The sequence below is a fragment of the Scyliorhinus torazame genome, chromosome 3 (genome assembly GCF_047496885.1).
Source record: "Scyliorhinus torazame isolate Kashiwa2021f chromosome 3, sScyTor2.1, whole genome shotgun sequence".
NCBI classification, from domain to species: domain Eukaryota; kingdom Metazoa; phylum Chordata; class Chondrichthyes; order Carcharhiniformes; family Scyliorhinidae; genus Scyliorhinus; species Scyliorhinus torazame.
The window spans coordinates 142,212,034-142,235,342 of NC_092709.1; the positions used below are offsets into that span (position 1 = coordinate 142,212,034).

The 23,309-nt window shown below is 51.0% G+C and overlaps 2 protein-coding genes across 5 annotated transcripts in view; one reads left to right on the forward strand and one right to left on the reverse strand.

The window, feature by feature from the left end:
• The window catches only part of nup54 (nucleoporin 54), a 101,319-nt gene extending 88,467 nt beyond the window's left edge, over positions 1-12,852 (reverse strand). For 2 of the 4 annotated variants that reach the window (XM_072496312.1, XM_072496310.1), the window contains exon 1: positions 12,750-12,852. In XM_072496312.1, coding sequence (XP_072352413.1) covers positions 12,750-12,843 — 94 coding nt within the window. In that variant the 5' untranslated portion in view covers positions 12,844-12,852. Of the gene's footprint in view, positions 1-137; positions 345-12,749 lie in introns of those variants that run through there. The other 2 variants (XM_072496313.1, XM_072496311.1) reach the window with 1 other exon arrangement.
• The window catches only part of LOC140408719 (liver-expressed antimicrobial peptide 2-like), a 37,130-nt gene that overhangs the window by 446 nt on the left and 13,375 nt on the right, over positions 1-23,309 (forward strand). The window contains exon 2 of the mRNA XM_072496319.1: positions 2,051-2,103. Within this exon, the coding sequence (XP_072352420.1) occupies positions 2,051-2,103 (53 nt within the window). The remainder of the gene's footprint in view (positions 1-2,050; positions 2,104-23,309) is intronic.

Here is a 23,309-nt window from a genome sequence, read left to right on the forward strand (position 1 = left end):
GGCCCCTCGCGCTGCCGGGCCACGGGCCGCCGACCGGAGGCCACTATTATCTCTGTGATCCCTTTATTTCCGCTCCCTCCCCATTTTGTGGCTGAACTCCATTCCTCTTTCCGAACTCCTCCTGCTCTCGGACTCACCTGAGGTCCCACCGCCCAGATTGAACGCCATAGTTCAGCGCGCGCCGCTCCGTCACCACATTGCCATCCGGGTGGAGTGAAATCTGCAGCATGAGAACGTTCCGCCTGCCTCCCCGCACCCGGAGATTTTAGTCAGGTCACCACCGTTGTTGAAGCTCTGCATTTGACCCGCTTCTGCAGTGGAGTGGGACTTGCAGCCAGCGAAAACATAAATCATGCAGGTATTCATGTCTTCCTCGTATCTGTTATATTACTGATACGTAGGAGTGGGAGATGTTGTCACAAAGAATCAGGAGCATGAGGCGTTTATTATGTCACAGCCACTAGAAAGACCGCAGTTGCACTTCATGGGACACGCAGATCACACACTTGCGCTCCACAGAACGGACATTACTTTAAGGCAGTAAAACCTATCAGGTAGACTCGGTATCCCCTAGGGAAAAAAATGACAGCCAGTACATTTGTTCACAATATACTTAAATTATGGCAAAACACTGAATAATTTGAATCTGTTAAATTCATCTACAGGCTATCCTTTTACAATCACTAATTCTCAAAATTGGGGCCAGTACCAGTCCTGCTAAACAACCCCAACACTCTTTTTGTTTGAATGTAATTGGTAACTTTTTTTTTGAGTGAAGTACCCATTTGAGATGATCTTTTACAGATGTTCTATTAAATATATTGGAATTCCCAAAACGAGATATGGGTGAAACCAGAACTCTGTATTCCTTCTCAAATTAGGACTGTATCTGGTGCCCTCCCCCACGGCATGTTTGTAAGCAGGGAGGTATTTAATCAGATAAGAGGGTGGTGGGTAGGTCCCCATCTCCACTCTGATTAGGTCTGTAGCAGCAAGGCCCATTGATAGCAATTGATCCTCACTTAAGGGCCTCATATAGTCGCCATTGGTATTAGCGCAACGGTGGCTGGGGGCTCACTCAGCAGGGAGCATAACAAGCTAACCCTGTTAGGGTTTGTTAGCAGGATTGCATGGGCTCCAGTGCGCAAAGGTACTCTATTCCAGATCAAAGGACCCTGCATTAGGAAGGGAGAGACTGCCACTGAGAGACCATATTACCTGGCCTCCCCATCAGTACACTGAGGGTGGGAGGAGTGCAGAGCAAATTCACCTGATGCCTCATGTGGTTAACACCATCAGCAGCCACTGCTTCCTTATGGCACTGCTAAGTACTGAATTGGGGGAAGGCCGATTTTAATAGTATGAGACAGGATCTGGCCAAAGTGGACTGGGAGCAGCTACTTGTAGGAAAATCCACATCAGAGCAGTGGGAGTCATTCAAAAAGGAAACCGAGTACAACGCCATCTTGTTCCTGTAAAGGTAAAGTTTGGGACCAAAAATTCCAGAGAACCCTAGATGTCAAGGGAAATACAGGATTCAATCAGGAAAAAAGGGAGACTTATGGCAGATACAGAGGGCCGAAACAGTGATGCCTTAGAAAAGTATAGTAAGTGCAGGGGGGTACTTAAAAAAATAAATCAAAAGAATGAAGAGGGGCATGAAAAAACACGGGCGGGGGAAGAAATGAGAATCCCGAGGTGCTTTTAAAGAATATTAAGGGCAAGAGGGTAACCAGGTGAGTAGGACCTATTTGGGCCCAAAGTGGTAACCTGTGTGTGAAGCTGAAAGATGTAGATGAGGTATTAAATGAATATTTTGCATCTGTGTTCACTATAGAGACGGATGATGTATGTGTAGAAAGCAGGGAGGGGTACTGTGATATAATTGAACAGATTAGTATTGAGAGGGAGGAGGTGTTAGCAGTTTTAGCAGGCTTAAAAGTGGATAACTCCCCAGGCCCACATGAGATGTATCCTAGGCTGCTGTGTGAGGCAAGTGAAGAGACTGCAGGGGCTCTGAGATTAATTTTCAAATCCTCTCTGGCCACAGGCGAGGTGCCAGCGGACTGGAGGTCAGCTAAAGTGGTACCATTATTCAAGAAGGTAAGTAGGGAAGAACCAGGTAATTACAGGCCAGTAAGTCTAACATCAGTGTTAGGAAAATTATTGGGGAAAATTCTGAGAGACATAATTAATCTCCACTTGGAGAGGCAAGGATTAATCAAGGATAGTCAGCATGCTTTTGTCAAGGGAGATCATGTCGAACAAATTTGATGGAATCTTTTGAGGAGGTGACTAGGTGTGTAGATGAGGGCAATGCAGTTGATGTTGTCTACATGGACTTCAGTAAGGCCTTTGTCAAGGTCCCCCATGGGAGATTGATCAAGAAAGTAATCATGGGATCCAGGGCAATTTGGCAAATTTGATCCAAAATTGGCTTAGTGGCAGGAAGCAGAGGGTGATGGTCAAAGGTTGTTTTTGTGACTGGAAGCCTGTGTCCATGATGTTCCGCAGGAATCAGTGCTGGGTCCCTTGCTGGTTGTACTGTACATTAATGATCTAGATTGGAGGCCAACACTGAGGAACAGTGGTTAGCACTGTGGCCTCACAGCGCCGTGATCCCAGGTTCGATCCTGGGTCTGGGTCACTGTCCGTGTGGAGTTTGCATATTCTCCCCGTGTTTGCATAGGTTTCGCCCCACAACACAAAAAAAAGATGTACAGGATAGGTGGATTGGCCATGCTAAATTGCCCCTTAATTAGAAAAAAATGAATTGGGTATTCTAATTTTTTTTTAAATGATCTAGATTGGAATGTGGGTGGTATGATCAGTAAGTTTGCAGATGACACAAAACTTGGTGGTGTGGTAAATAGTGGGGAGGAAAGCCTTAGATACAGGTTGAAATAGACCAAATGGGCAAATGGAATTTAACCCTGAAAAGTGTGAGGTGATGCATTTTGGGAGGACTTACAAGGCAAGGGAATATACAATGAATGGTAAGATGCTAGGAAGTACAGGGGACAAGAGGGATCTTGGGGTGCATATCCATAAATCTTTGAAGGCAGCAGGACAGGTAGATAAGATGGTTAAAGCATTTGGGCTAATTACCTTTATTAGCCGAGGAATATAATATAAGAGCAGGGAGGTTATGATGGCGCTGTATAAAACAGTTGTTGGGCCACAGCTGGAATACTGTTTGCAGTTCTGGTCACCGCACTAGAGGAAGGATGTTATTGCACTAGAAAGGGTGCAGAGGGGATTCACAGGACATTACTTTGGCTGAGACGTTTCAGCTATGAAGAGAGGCTGGTTGCGCTGGGGTTGTTCTCCTGAGAGCAGAGTAGGCTGAGGGGGGGACCTGATTGAGGTGTACAAAATTATGAAGGATATGGATAGGGTAGATAGGAAGAAACTTTTCCCCTTAGTTTTTAAAAAAAACTTTAGAGTACCCAATTAATTTTTTCCAATTAAGGAACAATTTAGCGTCGCCAATTCACCTATCCTGCACATCTTTGGGTTGTGGGGCTGAAACCCATGCAAGCATGGGAGTTTTAGCCTTCACCTCGCTGATCGCTCGCAGATGGGTTTTGTTGGAGTGGAGGTCAGCTTCTGCATCTTGTGTCTCGGTGTGGCTGGGGGATCTAATGGAGTCCCTGCATTCAGAGAAGGTGAAATTTGCCGGGGCAAATAAGGGGTTCCACAAAAGATGGGGTTTGTTTATTCTGCATTTTGGAGAACTAATTACCGTCAACTGTTAGGATGGGTGGGACTGGGCATGGGGTTTTGTGTTGGGTTTATTTTTGTGTTGTAACATTTTTCAAATGGTAAAATATTAATAATTTGAATAAAAATTATTTTTTTTAAACAACATCCTGGACAGCAGTGCTCCAGAATGAGCCATGCCCTTAGACAAGCTATTACAGCACAGCTACAACACTGGTATCTACTCAAAAATATATAAAATTGCCCACAAAAAGCGGGTTAAATCCAATTCGACCACTTAACCACCCTAATGGTCTACTCTCGATCATCAACACACTGATGGAATGTGTTGTCGGCAGTGCTATCACCAATAACCTGATCACCAATGCTCAGTTTGGGTCCTTCCAGGGCCACTCAACTCCAGAATCCATTACAGCCTTAGCCCAAGCAAAAGACAAAACAGCCGAATGCAAAATGTGAAGTAAGAGTGACTGCCCTTGACATCAAGACAGCATTTGATTGAGTGTAACATCAAGGAGCCAAAGGGTATCAGGGGGAAAGCTCAGTGAAGGCTAGAATCAAACAAGATTGTGTCATCACACTAACCCTCGCTGTAATACTGTAACTTGCCTCCAGCAAATTATCCGCTGGGGTGGAGATAATTTACAGAACAGACAGGAAACAGTTCACCATACCTCAACTTCAATCCAAAGCCAAAACCACTCCAACCTCTGTCATTGACCTTCAGTATGCGGAAGACATTTGTGAGCGCACACTCAGAAACTGAGCTCCAGGTCACTGTTGACTCCTCCGAAGTAAATGAGAAAATATGTCTCACAAAACAACTGAAAAGACAAGGTCCTCCTCCAACCAGCTCCCTCAGCACAATCCTCCCCCATTTAAGATCAATGGTGGATCTTGAAAAATAAGAACATAAGAACTAGGAACAGGAGTAGGCCATCTGGCCCCTCGAGTCTGCTCCGCCATTTAATGAGATCATGGCTGATCTTTGTGGACTCAGCTCCACTCTCCGGCCCGTACACCATATCCCCGAATCCCTTTATTCTTTAGAAAAGCATCTATCTTTTTCTTAAAAACGCTTAAAGAAGGAGCCTCAACTGCTTCACTGGGCAAGGAATTCCAGAGATTCACAACCCTTTGGGTGAAGAAGTTCCTCCTACACTCCGTCCTAAATCTACCTCCCCTTATTTTGAGGCTATGCCCCCTGGTTCTGCTTTCCCCGACCAGTGGAAACAACCTGCCCGCATCTATCCTATCTATTCCCTTCATAATTTTATATGTCTCAATAAGATCCCCCCGCATCCTTCTAAACTCCAATGAGTACAGTCACAGTCTACTCAACCTCTCGTCATAATCTAATCCCCTCAACTCTGGGATCAACCTAGTGAATCTCCTCTGCACTCCCTCCAGTGCCAATATGTCCTTTCTCAGGTAAGGAGACCAAAACTGAACACAATACTCCAGATGCGGCCTCACCAACACCCTATACAATTGCAGCATAACCTTCCTAGTCTTGAACTCCATCCCTCTAGCAATGAAAGACAAAACTCGATTAGCCTTCTTAATCACCTGTTGCACCTGCACACCAACTTTTTGCGACTCGTGCACCAGCACACCCAGGTCCCTCTGCACAGCAGCATGTTTTAACATCTTACCGTTTAAATAATAATCCATTCTGCTGTTATTCCTCCCAAAATGGATAGCCTCACACTTGGCAACATTGAATTCCATCTGCCAGACCCTAGCCCATTCACCTAACCTATCCAAATCCTTCTGCAGACGTCCGGTATCCTCTGCACTTTTTGCTTTACCACTCATCTTAGTGTCGTCTGCAAACTTTGACACATTGCACTTGGTCCCCAACTCCAAATCGTCTATGTAAATTGTGAACAACTGCGGGCCCAACACTGATCCTTGAGGGACCCCACTAGCTACAGGTTGCCAACCAGAGAAACACCCATTTATCCCCACTCTCTGCTTTCTGTTAGTTAACCAATCCTCTACCCATGCTACCACTTTACCCTCAATGCCATGCATCTTTAGTTTATGCAGCAACCTTTTGTGTGGCACCTTGTCAAAAGCTTTCTGGAAATCCAGATATACCACATCCATTGGCTCCCCGTTATCTACTGCACTGGTAACGTCCTCAAAAGATTCTACCAAATTAGTCAGACACGACCTACCCTTTGTGAACCCATGCTGCGTCTGCCCAATTGGACAATTTCCCTCCAGGTGCCCCGCTATTTCCTCCTTAATGATAGATTCCAGCATTTTCCCTACAACCGAAGTTAAGCTTACCGGCCTATAATTACCCGCTTTCTGCCGACCTCCTTTTTTATACAGTGGTGTCACGTTTGCTACTTTCCAATCCTCTGGGACCACCCCAGAGTCTAGTGAATTTTGATAAATTATCACTAGTGCGTTTACAATTTCCCTAGCCATCTCTTTTAGCACTCTGGGATGCATCCCATCAGGGCCAGGAGACTTGTCTACCTTTAGCCCCATTAGCTTGCCCAATACTGCCTCCTTAGTGATTAAAATCATCTCAAGGTCCTCTCCTATCATATCTTTATTTCCATCAGTCACTGGCATGTTATTTGTGTCCTCCACTGTGAAGACTGACCCAAAAAACCTGTTCAGCTCCTCAGCCATTTCCCCGTTGTGGTAGTATGCATTAGGGGTCATGTGGGACTGTGAAGCCTCATCGACTTCACTCTATTCGTCTCTCGGAGTCTTTGTGCGCTACAATTTATTAAGCGTGACTAAAGGACTATGGAGCTCAGGATCATCCCGGAATGCCTGAGGATCAGCCCCCACGCAGTGAACGCGGCAGCAGCTTTCAAGCACTGGCAGACTTGTTTCGAGGCCTACCTCAGAACGGCCACCGGCCGGGTCACAGAAGACCAAAAACTACAGGTCCTGCACTCGAGGTTAAGCACGGAGATTTTCTCTCTCATCGAAGACGCAGAGGATTTCCAGACGGCGTTCGCAGCACTAAAAAGTCTCTATGTCCGCCCAGTAAACCAGATCTACGCTCGCTATCAACTCGCAAAGAGACGGCAAAGTCCCGGAGAATCGATAGATGAATTCTACGCCGCGCTACTAATTTTGGGATGAGCCTGCAGCTGCCCGCCGGTGAACGCAAATGAACACACGGACATGTTAATGCGCGATGCTTTTGTGGCAGGTATGAACTCCTCCCAAATCCGCCAAAGACTTCTAGAAAAAGAGTCGCTAGGACTCTCAGAGGCACGGGCCCTAGCAGCCTCCCTAGACGTGGCCGCGCGAAATACCCGCGCCTACGGCCCCGACCGCGCGGCAGCCCATTGGGCTCCGTACGCACCCGTCGCGACAAACCCACACCCCCCCCCCCGGACACCCCACAGGCTTGCGCGGTCCAAACGCCAAGTCGCATCGGGGGAGCCCGCTGCTATTTCTGCGGCCAGGCGAAACACCCCCGGCAGCGCTGCCCGGCCCGCGCAGTGATCTGTAAGAGCTGCGGGAAAAAGGGCCATTTCGCGGCTGTGTGGCGGTCCCGCGAGGTCGCCGCTGTCCCGGGAGAACAGGGAGCCCTGCACGCCGTTTACGCTCCCCAACCCCCCCCAGCGCCCCATGTACGACCCGCAGGCGCAACCACCCTGGGTCCCGACCACCGCTCTCCCCGGAGAACAGGGAGCCCTGCACGCCATTTACGCTCCCCAACCCCCCCCCCCCCGCGCCCCATGTATGACCCGCCGGCGCTACCACTTTGGGTCCCGGCCACCGCTGTCCCCAGAGAAGAGGGAGTCCTGCGTGTTCCCAACGCTCCCCAACCCCCCCAGCGCCCCATGTGCGACCCGCAGGCGCCGCCATTTTGGGTCCCGGCCACCATGAGGGGAGGAAGGGCGCCACCACCTTGGACCACCCCAGACCTGTGCGACGCATGGGGGCGGCCATTTTGTCCACCCCGCCGCCATCTTGTGACCCCCAGCCATGTGCGATGCATGGGGGCAGCCATCTTGTTCACCCCCGACACCATCTTGGACGACAACAACGGACCCCAGTGTCGACGGCTCCACGGGGTTCGAAGAAGACGCTCAACCACTACAACCACGTCTGGCTTCAATGACGCTGGACCAAGCTCGGCCCCGGACGCTCCAGACGACGACGACAACGGTGCTGATAAACGGGCACGAGACACCATGCCTAGTCGACTCCGGGAGCACGGAGAGCTTTATCCACCCCGACACGGTAAGACGCTGTTCCTTGGCCATCCATCCCAGCGCGCAAAAGATTTCCCTAGCTGCAGGATCCCACTCCGTACAGATCAAAGGCTTCTGCATAGTTACCCTAACGGTGCAAGGGAGGGAGTTCAAAAACTACAGGCTCTACGTCCTTCCCCAACTCTGCGCCCCCACATTACTGGGATTAGACTTCCAGTGCAATCTACAGAGCCTAACCTTCAAATTCGGCGGCCCAATACCCCCACTCACTATCTGCGGCCTCGCAACCCTCAAGGTGCAACCCCCATCCTTGTTTGCAAACCTCACCCCGGATTGCAAACCCGTCGCCACTAGGAGCAGACGGTATAGCGCCCAGGACCGGACCTTCATTCGGTCCGAAGTCCAGCGGCTACTAAAGGAAGGCATAATCCAGGCCAGCAATAGTCCCTGGAGAGCACAGGTGGTAGTAGTAAAGACAGGGGAGAAGCAAAGGATGGTCATAGACTATAGCCAGACCATCAACAGGTACACACAACTAGATGCGTACCCTCTCCCCCGCATATCCGACATGGTCAATCGGATTGCCCAATATAAGGTCTTCTCCACCGTGGACCACAAGTCCGCCTACCATCAGCTCCCCATCCGCCCAAGTGACCGCAAGTACACAACCTTCGAGGCAGACGGGCGATTATACCATTTCCTAAGGGTCCCATTTGGCGTCACAAACGGGGTCTCGGTCTTCCAACGAGAGATGGACCGAATGGTTGATCAACACAGGTTACGGGCCACATTCCCGTATCTCGACAATGTGACCATCTGCGGCCACGATCAGCAGGACCACGACGCCAACCTCCAAAAATTCCTCCAGACCGCTAAAGCCTTGAACCTCACGTACAACGAGGACAAGTGCGTCTTTAGCACAAACCGGCTAGCCATCCTGGGCTACGTAGTGCGCAATGGGATAATAGGCCCCGACCCTGAACGTATGCGCGCCCTCATGGAATTTCCCCTCCCGCACTGCTCAAAAGCCCTAAAACGCTGCCTGGGGTTCTTTTCATACTACGCCCAGTGGGTCCCCCAGTACAGAGACAAGGCCCGCCCCCTAATACAGACCACGACCTTCCCTCTGTCGACAGAGGCTTGCCAGGCCTTCAGCCGCATCAAAGCGGATATCGCAAAGGCCACGATGCGCGCCATCGACGAGTCCCTCCCCTTCCAGGTCGAGAGCGACGCCTCCGACGTAGCTCTAGCAGCCACCCTTAACCAAGCGGGCAGACCCGTGGCCTATTTCTCCCGAACCCTCCACGCTTCAGAAATCCGCCACTCTTCAGTGGAAAAGGAAGCCCAAGCCATAGTGGAAGCTGTGCGACATTGGAGGCATTACCTGGCCGGCTGGAGATTCACTCTCCTCACGGACCAACGGTCGGTAGCCTTCATGTTCGATAATGCACAGCGGGGCAAAATCAAAAACGACAAGATTTTAAGGTGGCGGATCGAGCTCTCCACCTTCAACTACGAGATCTTGTATCGTCCCGGAAAGCTGAACGAGCCGTCCGATGCCCTATCCCGCGGCACATGTGCCAACGCACAAATTAACCGCCTCCAAACCCTCCACGAGGACCTCTGCCACCCGGGGGTCACTCGGTTCTACCACTTTATTAAGTCCCGCAACCTCCCATACTCTTTAGAGGAGATCCGTACAGTCACAAGGGACTGCCACATCTGCGTAGAGTGCAAACCGCATTTTTTCAGGCCAGATGGTGCGCACCTGATTAAGGCTTCCCGCCCCTTTGAACGCCTTAGTCTGGATTTCAAAGGACCCCTCCCCTCCACCGACCGCAACATATACTTCCTTAATGTGGTGGACGAGTACTCCCGCTTCCCATTCGCCATCACCTGCTCTGACATGACCGCGGCCACAGTCATTAAAGCCCTGAACACCATATTCACACTGTTCGGTTGCCCCGCATACGTCCACAGCGACAGGGGGTCCTCCTTCATGAGTGACGAGCTGCGCCAGTTCCTGCTCAGCAACGGTATAGCCTCGAGCAGGACGACCAGCTACAACCCCCGGGGGAACGGGCAAGTAGAGAGGGAGAACGGCACGGTCTGGAAGACCGTCCTACTGGCCCTACGGTCCAGTGACCTCCCAGTTTCACGGTGGCAGGAGGTCCTCCCGGACGCCCTCCACTCCATCCGGTCACTACTGTGCACTAGCACTAACCAAATGCCTCATGAGCGCCTCCTTGTCTTCCCCAGGAAGTCCTCCTCTGGAACGTCGCTGCCGACCTGGCTGGCGGCCCCAGGACCCATCTTGCTCCGAAAACATGTGCGGGCGCACAAGTCGGACCCGTTAGTCGAAAGGGTTCACCTCCTTCACGCGAACCCGCAGTACGCTTACGTGGAGTACCCCGACGGCCAACAGGACACGGTCTCCCTGCGAGATCTGGCGCCCGCCGGCAACACACACCCCCCCCCGACACCAATCACCCAACCCCCCCCCCTTCCTGCCACCGCCGCACCCCGCGACCGCCCCCTTCCCAGGAGGATCGGTCCTCCTCCCAGGCCCGACCAGGAACAAAGCCCAAGCTGAAACCGTAAGGCTCCCGGAGACGACAACAACGGAACAAGCACCACCACCACCACTGGGGCCGAGGCAATCGACACGGACGACCAGACCGCCCGACCGACTCGTGGCGTCGATCTAACAGTACAATATGTGGACTTTTAACGAGAACATTTTGTCTTTTCCTGACGATTACTGTAAATAGTTTGAAACAAAAAAAACCTTGTACATACTGTAATAACACGCGAAGGTTTTCCTCCCAGGACCCTCCTTGTAAACCCTTACCACCATGCGAAGCATCACCCCGCCGGGTTCATTTTTAACAAGGGGTGAATGTGGTAGTATGCATTAGGGGTCATGTGGGACTGTGAAGCCTCATCGACTTCACTCTATTCGTCTCTTGGAGTCTTTGTGCGCTACACCCGTCTCCTATTATTAAATCTCCTTTCTCATCTTCCAAAGGACCAATATTTACCTTAGCCACTCTTTTTTGTCTTATATATTTGTAGAAGCTTTTACTATCTGCTTTTATGTTTTGAGCCAGTTTACTTTCATAGTCTACCTGACTCTTCTTTATGGCTATTTTAGTAGCTTTCTGTTGTCCCCTAAAGACTTCCCAGTCCTCTAGTCTCCCACTAATTTTTGCCTCTTTGTATGTTTTTTCCTTCAATTTGATACTCTCCCTCACCTCCTTAGATATCCACGGTCGATTTTTCCCCTTTCTACCGTCTTTTTTTTGTCAGTATGAACCTTTTCTGAACACTGTGAAAGATCGCTCGGAAGGTTCTCCACTGTTCCTCAACTGCTTCACCATGAAGTCTTTGCTCCCAGTCTACCTTAGCTAGTTCTTCTCTCATCCCATTGTAATCGCCTTTGTTTAAGCACAAAACACTAGTGTTTGATTTTACCTTGTCATCCTCCAACTGTATTTTAAATTCCACCATATTGTGGTCGCTCCTTCCAAGAGGATCCCGAACTATGAGATTATTAATCAATCCTGCCTCATTACACAGGACCAGATCTAGGACCGCTTGTTCCCTTGTAGGTTCCATTACATACTGTTCCAGGAAATTATCCCGGGCACATTCTATAAACTCCTCCTCAAGGCTGCCTTTACCAACCTGGTTAAACCAATCAATATGCAGATTAAAATGTGGAACATTTTCTGTATCTTGGGAGCCTTATTCCAACAAAAGCAGACGTAGGTAACAAAATTCATCATTCCTTCCAATGTGCCAGCACAGCCTTTGGCTGACTGAGGAGAAAATTTGTGGACCATGATGTCAAACCTGATAGCAAAGTCCTAGATTACTGGGCAATAGTGAACCTTGTGGCCCTATATGCTGGGGAGATTTGGACAATTTACAGCCGGCACCTCAAAATACTGGAGAAGTACCACCAGCAGTGCCTTCACAAGACAGTCCAAATCCAGTGGCAAGAAATTTGGTCCAACAGCAACATCCTCTCCCATGCCAATTTGCCCAGCATTGGGGTGCTAATCACTCAAACCAGCTCCACTGGTGTACCTGACAACTGACTTCTGAAGCAACTGATCTACTCAGAACTCAGGCACAACAGGAGGACAGCGGATGTCCTCAAAGCATCGCTGAAGAGGTGAAACATCCCCACCGGATCATGGGAGACCCTGGCTTGTGATCAACTAAAATGGAGGAGGTTCCTTCGGGAAAGCACCAAACACATTGAGAGATTTTGTCTGGAATGGAGGCCAAGTCAAAGTGTCAGAGGGGGCAAACAAACTTCAAAACTCATCTACAGGTCCCTCTGAGCACCGCCTGCCCCATATGTGACAGAATCAGTAGATTGCACATTGAGTTTACCAGTCATCTCAGAACCCATTGAACAGAAGAGAAAGTAAGTCATCCTCAATCCCAGGGGAATGCCTAAGCAGGCGCTAATAATGACTACACCACAAAAAATACTTTGTTGCCTGTAAAGTGCTTTGATACTGACGGCAGTGGAGAAAAGCACTGTAGAAAAATGCAGGTATTTTCACTGCAGTGAAAATGGACACTGGTTTGGAACAGGGATTCATGAAAAGGGAAATTATCCGCATTAATAATTTTTGAGACAATAGGGAACTGTCTTCCACAAAGGGCAATTGATTCTAGATAAGTTCTTAATTTTAAATCTGAGAAAGATACTTTTTTGTTAAGGGATATGGGCCAAAGGCAGGGATATGGAGTTAGTCCAAGAAGCTGGCTGAAAAGTAATGTAAATATATATGAATGTTAAAATACATTTTCTTTTGAAGTCGGTTGCAGATCCCCTAGAGCTAAAACCTGTAATGTAGACTGTCGTTCCCCGAGTAAGATTTCGCAAGTTCATGTCCATCAGGATCGATGCTGTGACACCGGAGGTACTGCTCAGCTCGATCACACTCGGAGTCCCGGGGGATAATAAATAACCAACAGGTGGAACATTCCCGGGCAGGTCAGCCCCTGGTCACTGCTCTGCTCACTGACCGCCAACCTGTCTTCATGTTGATCAGGTGACCCCCCCCCCCCCCCCCCCCCAATAAATAGCTGGAAGTCGCCCATCCGCGTGCACAACGCCGAGAACTTCCACTTGGGAGGGCGAGCACCATGAGGGCGCCGCTGAACAAGGCGCTTGCGACCACAGGAATACTTTTATTAGTTTGCAGCATCACGGTAGGGAACTAATTTATTAAACATTAACACCACGAGGAATAAAGAGGGGACCTTTTGAAGGTGCTGCGGCAAGTGATTGATTTTCCCCCAGAAGGGGAAACCAGTTCAAAATGGTCAAATTCCACTTTTAAAAAAAAAACTTTAATGCTGGAGTTCTGTTTTAAGGTATGCAAGATCAGGGACGAGATTCTCCGACCCCCCGCCGGGTCGGAGAATCGCCGGGGGCTGGCGTGAATCGCGCCGTGCCGGTTGGCGGGCCACCCCCCGCGATTCTCCGGCCCGGATGGGCCGAAGTCCCGCTGCTAAAATGCCTGTCCCGCCGGTGTAGATTAAACCACCTACCTTACCGGCGGGACAAGGCGGCGCGGGTGGGCTCCGGGGTCCTGGGGGGGGGCACGGGGCGATCTGGCCTCAGGGGGAGTGCCCCCACGGTGGCCTGGCCCGCGGCGGGCCTGTGCCGTGGGGGCACTCTTTCCCTTCCGCCTTCGCTACGGTCTCCACCATGGCGGAGGCGGAAGAGACTCTCTCCACTGCGCATGCGCGGGAATGCCGTCAGCGGCCGTTAACGCTCCCGCGCATGCGCCGCCCGGAGATGTCATTTCATCTCGGGGCGGAAATTCGTCCGGCGCGGACCTAGCCCCTCAATTTTGGGGCTCGGCCCCCCAAGATGCGGCACATTCCGCACCTTTGGGGCGGCGCGATGCCCGACTGATTTGCGCCGTTTTGGGCGCCAGTCGGCGGACATCGCGCCGATACCGGAGAATTTCGCCCCAGTTCAGTCAAGTTTTACCATTTTTTTCCTTTTTGGTTACTCGCATTATTACAATTTAGAAACATCTGAGGGCTGGAATTCTCTGCTTGTTGCGATTCACTGTGCCCGCCTGGGAGTGCGCCACTGCCCCTGGGTTTCCCGTTGGTGTGGGGTGGCTTCAATGGGGAAATCCCATTGACAAGTGGCGGAGATATAAATGGGCGCGATTCTCCCAGCCTCGTGCCGGGTCGGAGAATCGGCGCAACCGCGCCACGTTGCCCCGAGGTGCGGAGAATCGGCGCATTGTGCGCGCCGCCAGTCGTGGGTCGCTGTCCGCGGCCGGGCCGCCCATGCCGGCACCATTCACCCCTGGTCGCTGCTGGCGGGAACTCCGCGCGAAGGGAGGGGGGGGGGCGGCCTGTGGTGGGGGGGGGGGGGGGGGAAGAGGGGCTCCGACCCGGGGGGGTGGGCCTCCGATGGGGTCTGGCCCGCGATCGGGGCTCACCAATCGGTGGGCTGGCCTCTTCTTCCCCCCCCCCCGTACCTACTTTGTTGCGCGGCCGGCCCCTGAACCCCCATGCCATGTTGCGTTGGTGCTGTCGTGCTGAAGAAGTCCCCCATGCATGCACGAGTTGGCGTGGCCCCCCTGTGACGGCGTTCACGATGGCGCGAACACTTAGTCTCCATTCCGGAGAATGGCGCCCATAGAATCCCGCAGTCAGTGACTGACATGGAACACAGGGCTGGGGGACTGGAGAATCCAGCCCCTGATAAATAAATAATATGCACAAACAGTAGGAAAATGAGATGTGGCTCATCTCGTCAGATATGAAAATTCCAGATGGATCCCAGCAAGTTTTGCTCGCAGTTGTGTAGATGGTTGCTGACCTGCTAGGAAAAAAATGCAAGTTTGTATTTTTAAGGTGTTGAGGATGCATTCACATTCTTGCAGAGTTGGATATATTCAGATGGCAAAAATACAAGTAACTTACAATGTCTTGCATAAATAAGATGCACCCTGGAAGCTACTCGCAGTCAAACTGTCCAGTAGTTAACAATGTAACTTTGAATTAAAAAGTTTCTTTTTATTTTTCCAATGTAGTTTAAGTAAACGCATTGAATAGTTGAGAGAGAAAGGCCTGCACCCCTCCGATAGTCTAGGACCTGTCCTGATGATTGTGGGAGTTTCCCCTGCAGAGCCAGAGGGCATCGTTAACCACATATGCAGTTCACATTGGTGGGTGAAGGGAGGGGTCAAGGGTGGGTTGGGGGGGGAGGGAATGGAGGATAGGATGAGTGGACTGGTCACATTTGGGGGTGTGGTGTCAACTCACCCATGCTGCCTGCTATAGTTCGTTGACCATCTTGCGGCACTGGAGGCCAGTCCTCCTGGTCAATGCTTCCCAAGCTGACAGCTGCTGCCACTTTGTCTCAGGCAGCACTGGCTGCCCTGTGGCTCACCTTCAGGGGAACAGCAGATCCGTCTTGGCCTCAATCTAGGGCCCTCCCCAGTTCTGTGTCTTCAAACCTTGGGGTCGGTCCTCTCGGCGCTATGGCTGCGAGCTGAGTGGGATTGGCTGTGCAAGTGCAGTTTAAGTGCTGCTTAACCTTGTTAATGGGGAGGTGCTGGTGAGCCTTATTTTGTGGCGTGAAGCCTGTGGGGCCTCGTGTGGGCCAATTAATGTTTAATTGCATTGCTGGGCTTGCCGGGCCAAGCGCCAGGAAGCTCGCGGCAGTTCCTGCTCCCTACCACACTTGGAAATCTTTCTGGAGAATTGCAGCCAGAGAACCAGTCAACTCACTCCAGAGCCGTAATCAGACAGAAATGGACTTTAGCTAAAAGGAGCAGATGGTAGGAGGTATGGCAAAAAGTTTCATCACAGATGAGTTCTATGGATGATCTTAAAGAAGAGAGAGTTTGGGTGGAGCTTTGTAGTGCCGACCAGAAGAACCAGGCAACATGCCTCAATGATTACCGTCCGGTGGCCCTGACTTTAGTCGTAATGAAGTGCTTCGAGAGGTTGCTGATGAAGCGCATCACCTCCATTCTCCCGGAAAGCCTTGACCCAATGCAATTCGCATACTGCCGCAACTGGTCCACAGCAGACGCCATATCCCTTGCCCTACACTCATCCCTAGAGCATCTCGACAACAAGGACTCCTATTTATTGACTACAGCTCCGCCTTCTACACCATAATCCCAGCCAAGCTCATATCAAAGCTCTGAAACCTAGGACTTGATTCCTCACTTTGCAACTGGATCCTCAACTTTCTGACCCACCGATCACAATCAGGTAAGAATAAACAACAACACCTCCTCCACAATAGTCCTCCATACAGGGGCCCTGCGAGGCTGCGTACCTAGCCCCCTATTATACTTCCTGTACACACACGACTGCTTGGCAAAAGTTGGTTCCAACTCCATCTACAAGTTTGCTGACGATATGACCATAGTGGGCCGGATCTCAAATAACGACAAGTCAATACAGGAGGGAGTTAGAGAACCTAGTGGAGTGGTGCAGCGACAACAATCTATCCCTCAGTGTCAGCAAAACTAAAGAGCTGGTCATTGACTTCAGGACGCAAAGTACTGTACACATCCCTGTCAGCATCAATGGGGCCAAGGTGGAGATGGTTAGCAGCTTCAAATTCCTGGGGGTACAGATCTTCAAAAATCTGTCCTGGTCCACCCACGTTGACGCTACCACCAAGAAAGCACAACAGTCCCTATACTTCCTCGGGAAACTGAGGAGATTCGGCATGTCCACATTAACTCTTACCAACTTTTACAGGTGCACCATTGAATGGCTGCATCACAGCCCAGTCCATCACACAAACCTGCCTCCCATCCATTGACTCCATCTACACCTCCCTCTGCCTGAGGAAAGCGGGCAGCATAATATCCGGCTTACTCACTCTTCCAACCTTTTCCATTGTGCAGGAGATACAAAAGTCTGAATGCTCACGAACAGACTCAAAAACAGCTTCTTCCCTGCTGTTACCAGACTCTTAAACGACCCTCTTATGGACTGACCTAATTAACACTACACCCCTGTATGCTTCACCCGATGCTGGTGTTTATGTAGTTACATTGTGGACCTTGTGTTGCCCTATTATGTATTTCTTTTTCTTTTCATGTACTTAATCTGTTGAGCTGCTCGCAGAAAAATACTTTTCACTGTACCTTGGTACATGTGACAATAAACAAATCCAATCCAAAGGAGGGGCAAAATCCATGAAGAATTTGAACACCAGAATGAGAATTTTAATGGGGAGAGGGAGGGAAAAGAAAGGAAATGTAAGTTGGTTAGGCTTGGTTATCCTATCAGTTGATGTCAGACCACACTATGGAGCTGGAAATAAATGTTTTTTGTGATGGGGTCTCACAGGTGCCAAGGCTGTGAACATTCTGCCTCCATCTGTGATCAGGCCCAGGAGTGGTAATGGGAGCAGAGGAGAGGGTCCAGGAGTGGTAATGAGAATAAAGACTTTATGCTGGGACTGAATGACGACTTTGGCCTTCCCCTTGCTTGATGGGAGGAAATAAATTTACAAAGTTAATGAAAACCATTATTTTTTTAAAAAAATATATATTTTATTAAAGTTTTCAAACACAATTTCTCCCCCTTACAAATCAACAAAAACGGTAACATGATAACTGATATATAACATTGTTTAAATAATACAGTAAACTAACCAAATAACACGAAATAATGCTCCCCCTCACCCCATCTAGAACACAAACAAATTACCCCCCCCCCCCCCCGGGCTGCTGCTGCTGGCTATCTATTTTCCCCCTAACGTTCCGCTAGATAGTCGAGGAACGGTTGCCACCGCCTGGTGAACCCTTGAGCCGATCCTCTCAGCGCAAACTTCATCCGCTCCAGTTTTATGAACCCTGCCATATCGTTTATCCAGGCCTCCACGCCGGGGGGTTTCGCTTCCTTCCACATGAGTAAAATCCTACGCCGGGCTACTAGGGACGCAAAGGCCACAATATCGGTCTCTTTCGCCTCCTGCACTCCCGGCTCATTCGCTACCCCAAATATAGCCAACCCCCAGCTTGGCTTGACCCGGACCTTCACCACCTTCGAGATCACTCCCGCCACTCCCCTCCAATACCCCTCCAGTGCCGGACACGACCAAAACATATGTGTGTGGTTCGCCGGGCTTCCCCCGCACCTCCCGCATTTGTCCTCCACTCCGAAGAACCTGCTCAACCTCGCTCCCATTATGTGTGCTCTATGTAGCACCTTAAATTGGACCAGACTAAGCCTGGCACACGAGGAAGAGGAATTTACCCTACTTAGGGCATCAGCCCACAAACCCTCCTCAATCTCCTCCCCGAGCTCCTCTTCCCATTTTCCCTTCAGTTCTTCTACCAGCTCCTCCCCCTCTTCTCTCATCTCCCGGTATATTTCGGACACTTTGCCCTCCCCGACCCACACCCCCGAAAGCACCCTGTCCTGGATCCCTTGTGTCGGGAGCAGCGGAAATTCCCTCACCTGTTGTCTCGTGAGCGCTCTCACCTGCATATACCTAAAGATATTCCCCAGGGGCAGCTCATACTTTTCCTCTAGCGCTCCCAAGCTCGCAAACGTCCCATCTATAAATAAGTCTCCCACTCTCCTAATTCCTGCCCGGTGCCAGCTCTGGAACCCTCCGTCCAACCTCCCTGGGGCAAACCTATGGTTGTTCCTGATCGGGGACCACACCGAGGCTCCCAACACACCCCTCTGTCGCCTCCATTGCCCCCAGATACTTAATGTTGCCGCCACCACTGGGTTCGTGGTAAACTTTTTCAGGGAGAGCAGTAGTGGCGCCATCACCAGCGCTTTTAAGCTCGTTCCTTTGCAGGACGCCATCTCCACCCTTTTCCACGCTGCCCCCGCTCCCTCTATCATCCACTTACGAATTATCGCCACGTTGGCGGCCCAGTAGTAGTCGCCCAAATTCGGCAACGCCAGTCCCCCTCTATCTCTGCTACATTGCAGGAACCCCCTCCTTACCCTCGGGGCCTTCCCTGCCCACACGAAGCTCATGATGCTCCTCTCTATTTTTTTGAAAAAGGCCTTAGTGATCAATATAGGGAGACATTGGAACACAAATAGGAACCTCGAGAGGGCCATCATCTTAATCTCCCCGCCAGTGACAGCGGCTGCATATCCCACCTTTTGAAATCCTCTTCCATTTGTTCCACCAGCCGAGTCAGATTGAGTCTGTGTAAAGTTCCCCAGCTCCTGGCTATCTGAATCCCCAGGTATCGGAAGTTTCTTTCCACTCTCCTTAGCGGCAGGCCATCTATCCCTCTACTCTGGTCCCCAGGGTGTATCACGAAAAGCTCACTCTTTCCCATGTTAAGCCTATATCCCGAGAAATCTCCAAACTCCCTCAATATCTGCATGACCTCTGTCATCCCCCCCACTGGATCTGCCACATACAGCAGTAGGTCATCCGCGTAGAGTGACACTCGGTGTTCCTCTCCCCCTCTAACCACCCCTCCCCTCTCCATTTCCTGGAGTCTCTCAGCGCTATGGCCAGTGGTTCAATTGCCAGCGCAAACAGTAATGGGGACAGCGGGCATCCCTGTCTTGTTCCCTATGTAGTCGAAAATACTCTGACCTTTGCTGATTTGTGACTACACTTGCCATTGGGGCCCCATAGAGTAGTTTAACCCAGCTGACAAACCCCTCCCCGAACCCGAACCTCCTCAGCACCTCCCATAGATACTCCCACTCTACCCTATCAAATGCCTTCTCTGTATCCATTGCCACCACTATCTCTGCCTCCCCCTCTGCTGGGGGCATCATTATCACCCCCAATAGCCGTCGCACGTTGACATTCAATTCTCTCCCCTTTACGAACCCTGTCTGATCTTCGTGCACCACCCCCGGGACAAAATCCTCTATCCTCATTGCCAGCACTTTTGCCAGCAACTTGGCGTCCACATTTAGGAGTGAGATAGGCCTATCAGACCCGCATTGCAGCGGGGCTTTATCTCGCTTCAAGATTAGTGATATCGTCGCCTCCGACATTGTCGGGGGTAGGGTTCCCCCTTCTCTGGCCTCGTTAAAGGTTCTTACCAGCAGCGGGGTCAACAAGTCCACATATTTTCTATAAAATTCCACCGGGAACCCGTCAGGTCCCAGGGCCTTCCCTGCCTGCATGTTCCCCAGCCCTTTGGTCACCTCGTCCACCCCAATTGGCGCCCCCAGGCCCGCCACCTCCTGCTCCTCCACCCTCGGGAACCTTAGTTTGTCCAGAAACTGCTGCATCCCCTCTTTTCCCTCCGGGGGTTGGGACCTATATAACCTCTCATAAAAGGTCTTAAACACCTCATTTATCTTCCCTGCACTCCGCACCGTGGTTCCCGTTTCATCCCTAACTCCCCCTATTTCCCTCGCCGCTGTCCTCTTTCGAAGCTGGTGGGCCAACAGGCGACTCGCCTTTTCCCCATATTCATATCTCATCCCCTGTGCCTTCCTCCACTGTGCCTCTGCCCTCCCTGTGTTCAGCAGGTCGAACTCCGTCTGGAGTCGTCGCCTCTCCCTGTATAGTCCTTCGTCCGGGGCCTCCGCATATTTTGTATCCACACTCAAAATCTCCCCCAGTAATCTTTCCCTTTCTTTGGCCTCTGTTTTCCCCTTGTGAGCCCTGATGGAGATCAACTCTCCCCTGACCACAGCCTTCAGCGCTTCCCATACTACCCCCACTCGGACCTCCCCATCATCGTTGGCCTCCAGGTACCTTTCGATACATCCCCGCACTCTTCCGCAGACTCCCTCATCCGGCAATAATGCCATATCCAGTCGCCAGAGTGGACGTTGCTCCCTCTCCTCTCCTAGTTCCAGATCCACCCAATGTGGGGCATGGTCTGAAACAGCTATGGCCGAGTACTCAGTTCCTTCCACCCTCGAAATCAGTGACCTTCCCAAAACGAAGAAATCTATCCGGGAGTATACCTTATGGACATGGGAGAAAAAGGAAAAATCTTTGGCCAGCGGCCTAGCAAATCTCCACGGATCCACTCCCCCCATTTGGTCCATAAACCCCCGAAGCACCTTGGCCGCTGCCGGCCTTCTTCCGGTCCTGGATCTAGATCTATCTAACCCTGGGTCTAGCATGGTGTTAAAGTCCCCCCCCCATTACCAGGTTTCCTACCTCCAGGTCCGGGATGCGTCCCAGCATCCGCTTCATAAATCCCGCATGATCCCAGTTCGGGGCATATACATTAACCAACACGACCTCCATTCCCTGCAGTCTGCCACTCACCATCACATATCTGCCCCCGCTGTCCGCTACAATGTTCCTAGCCTCGAACGACACCCGTTTCCCCACCAATATGGCCACCCCCCTATTCTTTACGTCCAGCCCTGAGTGGAAGACCTGTCCCACCCACCCTTTCCTTAACCTAACCTGGTCCGCCACCTTCAGATGCGTCTCTTGAAGCATGGCCACGTCTGCCTTCAGTCCCTTTAAGTTCGCGAGCACTCGGGCCCTCTTAATCAGCCCATTTAGGCCTCTCACGTTCCACGTGATCAGCCGGACTGGGGTCTGCCCGCCCCCCTCCCCTGTCGACTAGCCATCACCCTCTCTGGGCCAGTCCCACGTCCCGGTTCCGCGCACCCACCCGTCCCTCAGGCGGCGCATTCCCGCCCCGACCACCTTTTCTCTTACCAGCTCCCTTTCGATCTCCGCAGCTGCAACCCAGTTGTTCCCCCCCCCCCCGCTAGATCCCCATCTAGCATGGTTACTCCCCCCATATTGCTTCCGAAATTCTTTCTCCGTGATCTGTTTTCCAGGACTTCAATCCTTTTGATGCACTTCTTATGGAGCGCCCCGTGCGTCTGCATTTTGACCACTAGGCCCAGGATCTCGTCCTCGTTGTCCATTACCTTCTGCTCCACCACACGGAGCTCTATCTCCTGGGCCTTTTGTGTCTCTTTAAGCCCCTCGATTGCCTGTAGCATCGGGGCCAGCACCTCCTTTTTTAACAGCTCCACACACCGTCTTAGAAACTCATCCTGGTCCGGTCCCCATGTCGCCTGGGCTCCCTCTGCCGCCATCTTGCTCCTTTCGTCCTTCTTCCGCTGCCCTTGAGGATTCTCCGAGATCTGGCCGGCGCCGCCGATATTTTTCTTTTCCACTGGGGGGGGACTCCCTGTTGCCTCACCCCACACCGGGTTTCGTCCCGAAAAAATTTCCTGTTGGGGCTCTTAAAAGAGCCCGAAGGTCCGTTCGAGCTGGAGCCGCCGAAACGTGCGGCTTAGCTGGTCATCGCCGCAACCAGAAGTCATGAAAACCATTATTATGTTGAATTACTTGGTGTCGCTCACTTGCAGCTTGAACAGAAACTCCTTCAACAACTTGCACTGATATGAATTAGGACAGGCATGATTTTAACAGCCTTGTCGTGCTCAACATTGTATCGGGATGGGGCCATTGAATCTTGTGAGGCCTGTCGTGGGATTTGTGATGCTCAAAAGCCTCACCAGAGTCTTGCGAGATGTCTTGCCCTCACTGGGCGTGATACAGATCAGTATATTTAAATAAGCCATTAAGGTCCTTTAATTTAAATTTTTTTATTTTTTTTATTGGAATTTTGCAGTTTATATACCATTTACAAAAGGTGGTTATGATTATCGTGTATTTACATGCATATAGTTGCTGCCCCTCTTCTCCTTCCCCCCTCCCCTCCTCCCCTCCTCGTTTCAGGTGTTCCCTTGGCGTCTTGATCTATTTTGCCTTATTTACTTGTGCTGACCCTGGCAGGGCCCTAGGCCCTGTTAGTCTGCAGGTTGGTGTGGACTTCCGCGGGGGTGGGGGGGGGGGGCACAGAGCCGCAGGGCCCTGTCTTTGTGGCCTTGTTCTTGGCCCCCGTTATTTATTTTGGTTGTTCCCGTTTTCCCCAATCCCTCCTTTTCTCCCTCTTCCTGTTCTTTGGTGTTCAGCTGAGCAGGATTCCTAATAATCATAATCAAATCTTTATTATTGTCACATGTAGGCTTACATACTGCAATGAAGTTGCGGTGAAAATCCCCTAGTCGGCACACTCTGGCGCCTGTTCGGGTACATTTGAGGGAGAATTCTTGTTCTGGCTGGTCTGATACCCTGAAGACTGCCACTTTTGAACTTGGCTCCACCCTCACCCCCACAACCTTGGACATTGCTTCAAAGAAGGCTGTTCAGAACTCTCCAAGTCTGGGACATACCCAGAACATGTGGGTGTGTTGGCTGGGCCTCCCTGGCACCATTCACAATTGTCCTCCAGGAATAACCTGCTGATTCAGGTTATGGTTAGGTGTGCTCTTTCACCACTTTCAGTTGTATGAGACTTGGCCTTGGCGCAGTGGAGGTGGAGTTGGCCCTGCTCAGTGCTTTGCTCCAGAATCTCCACC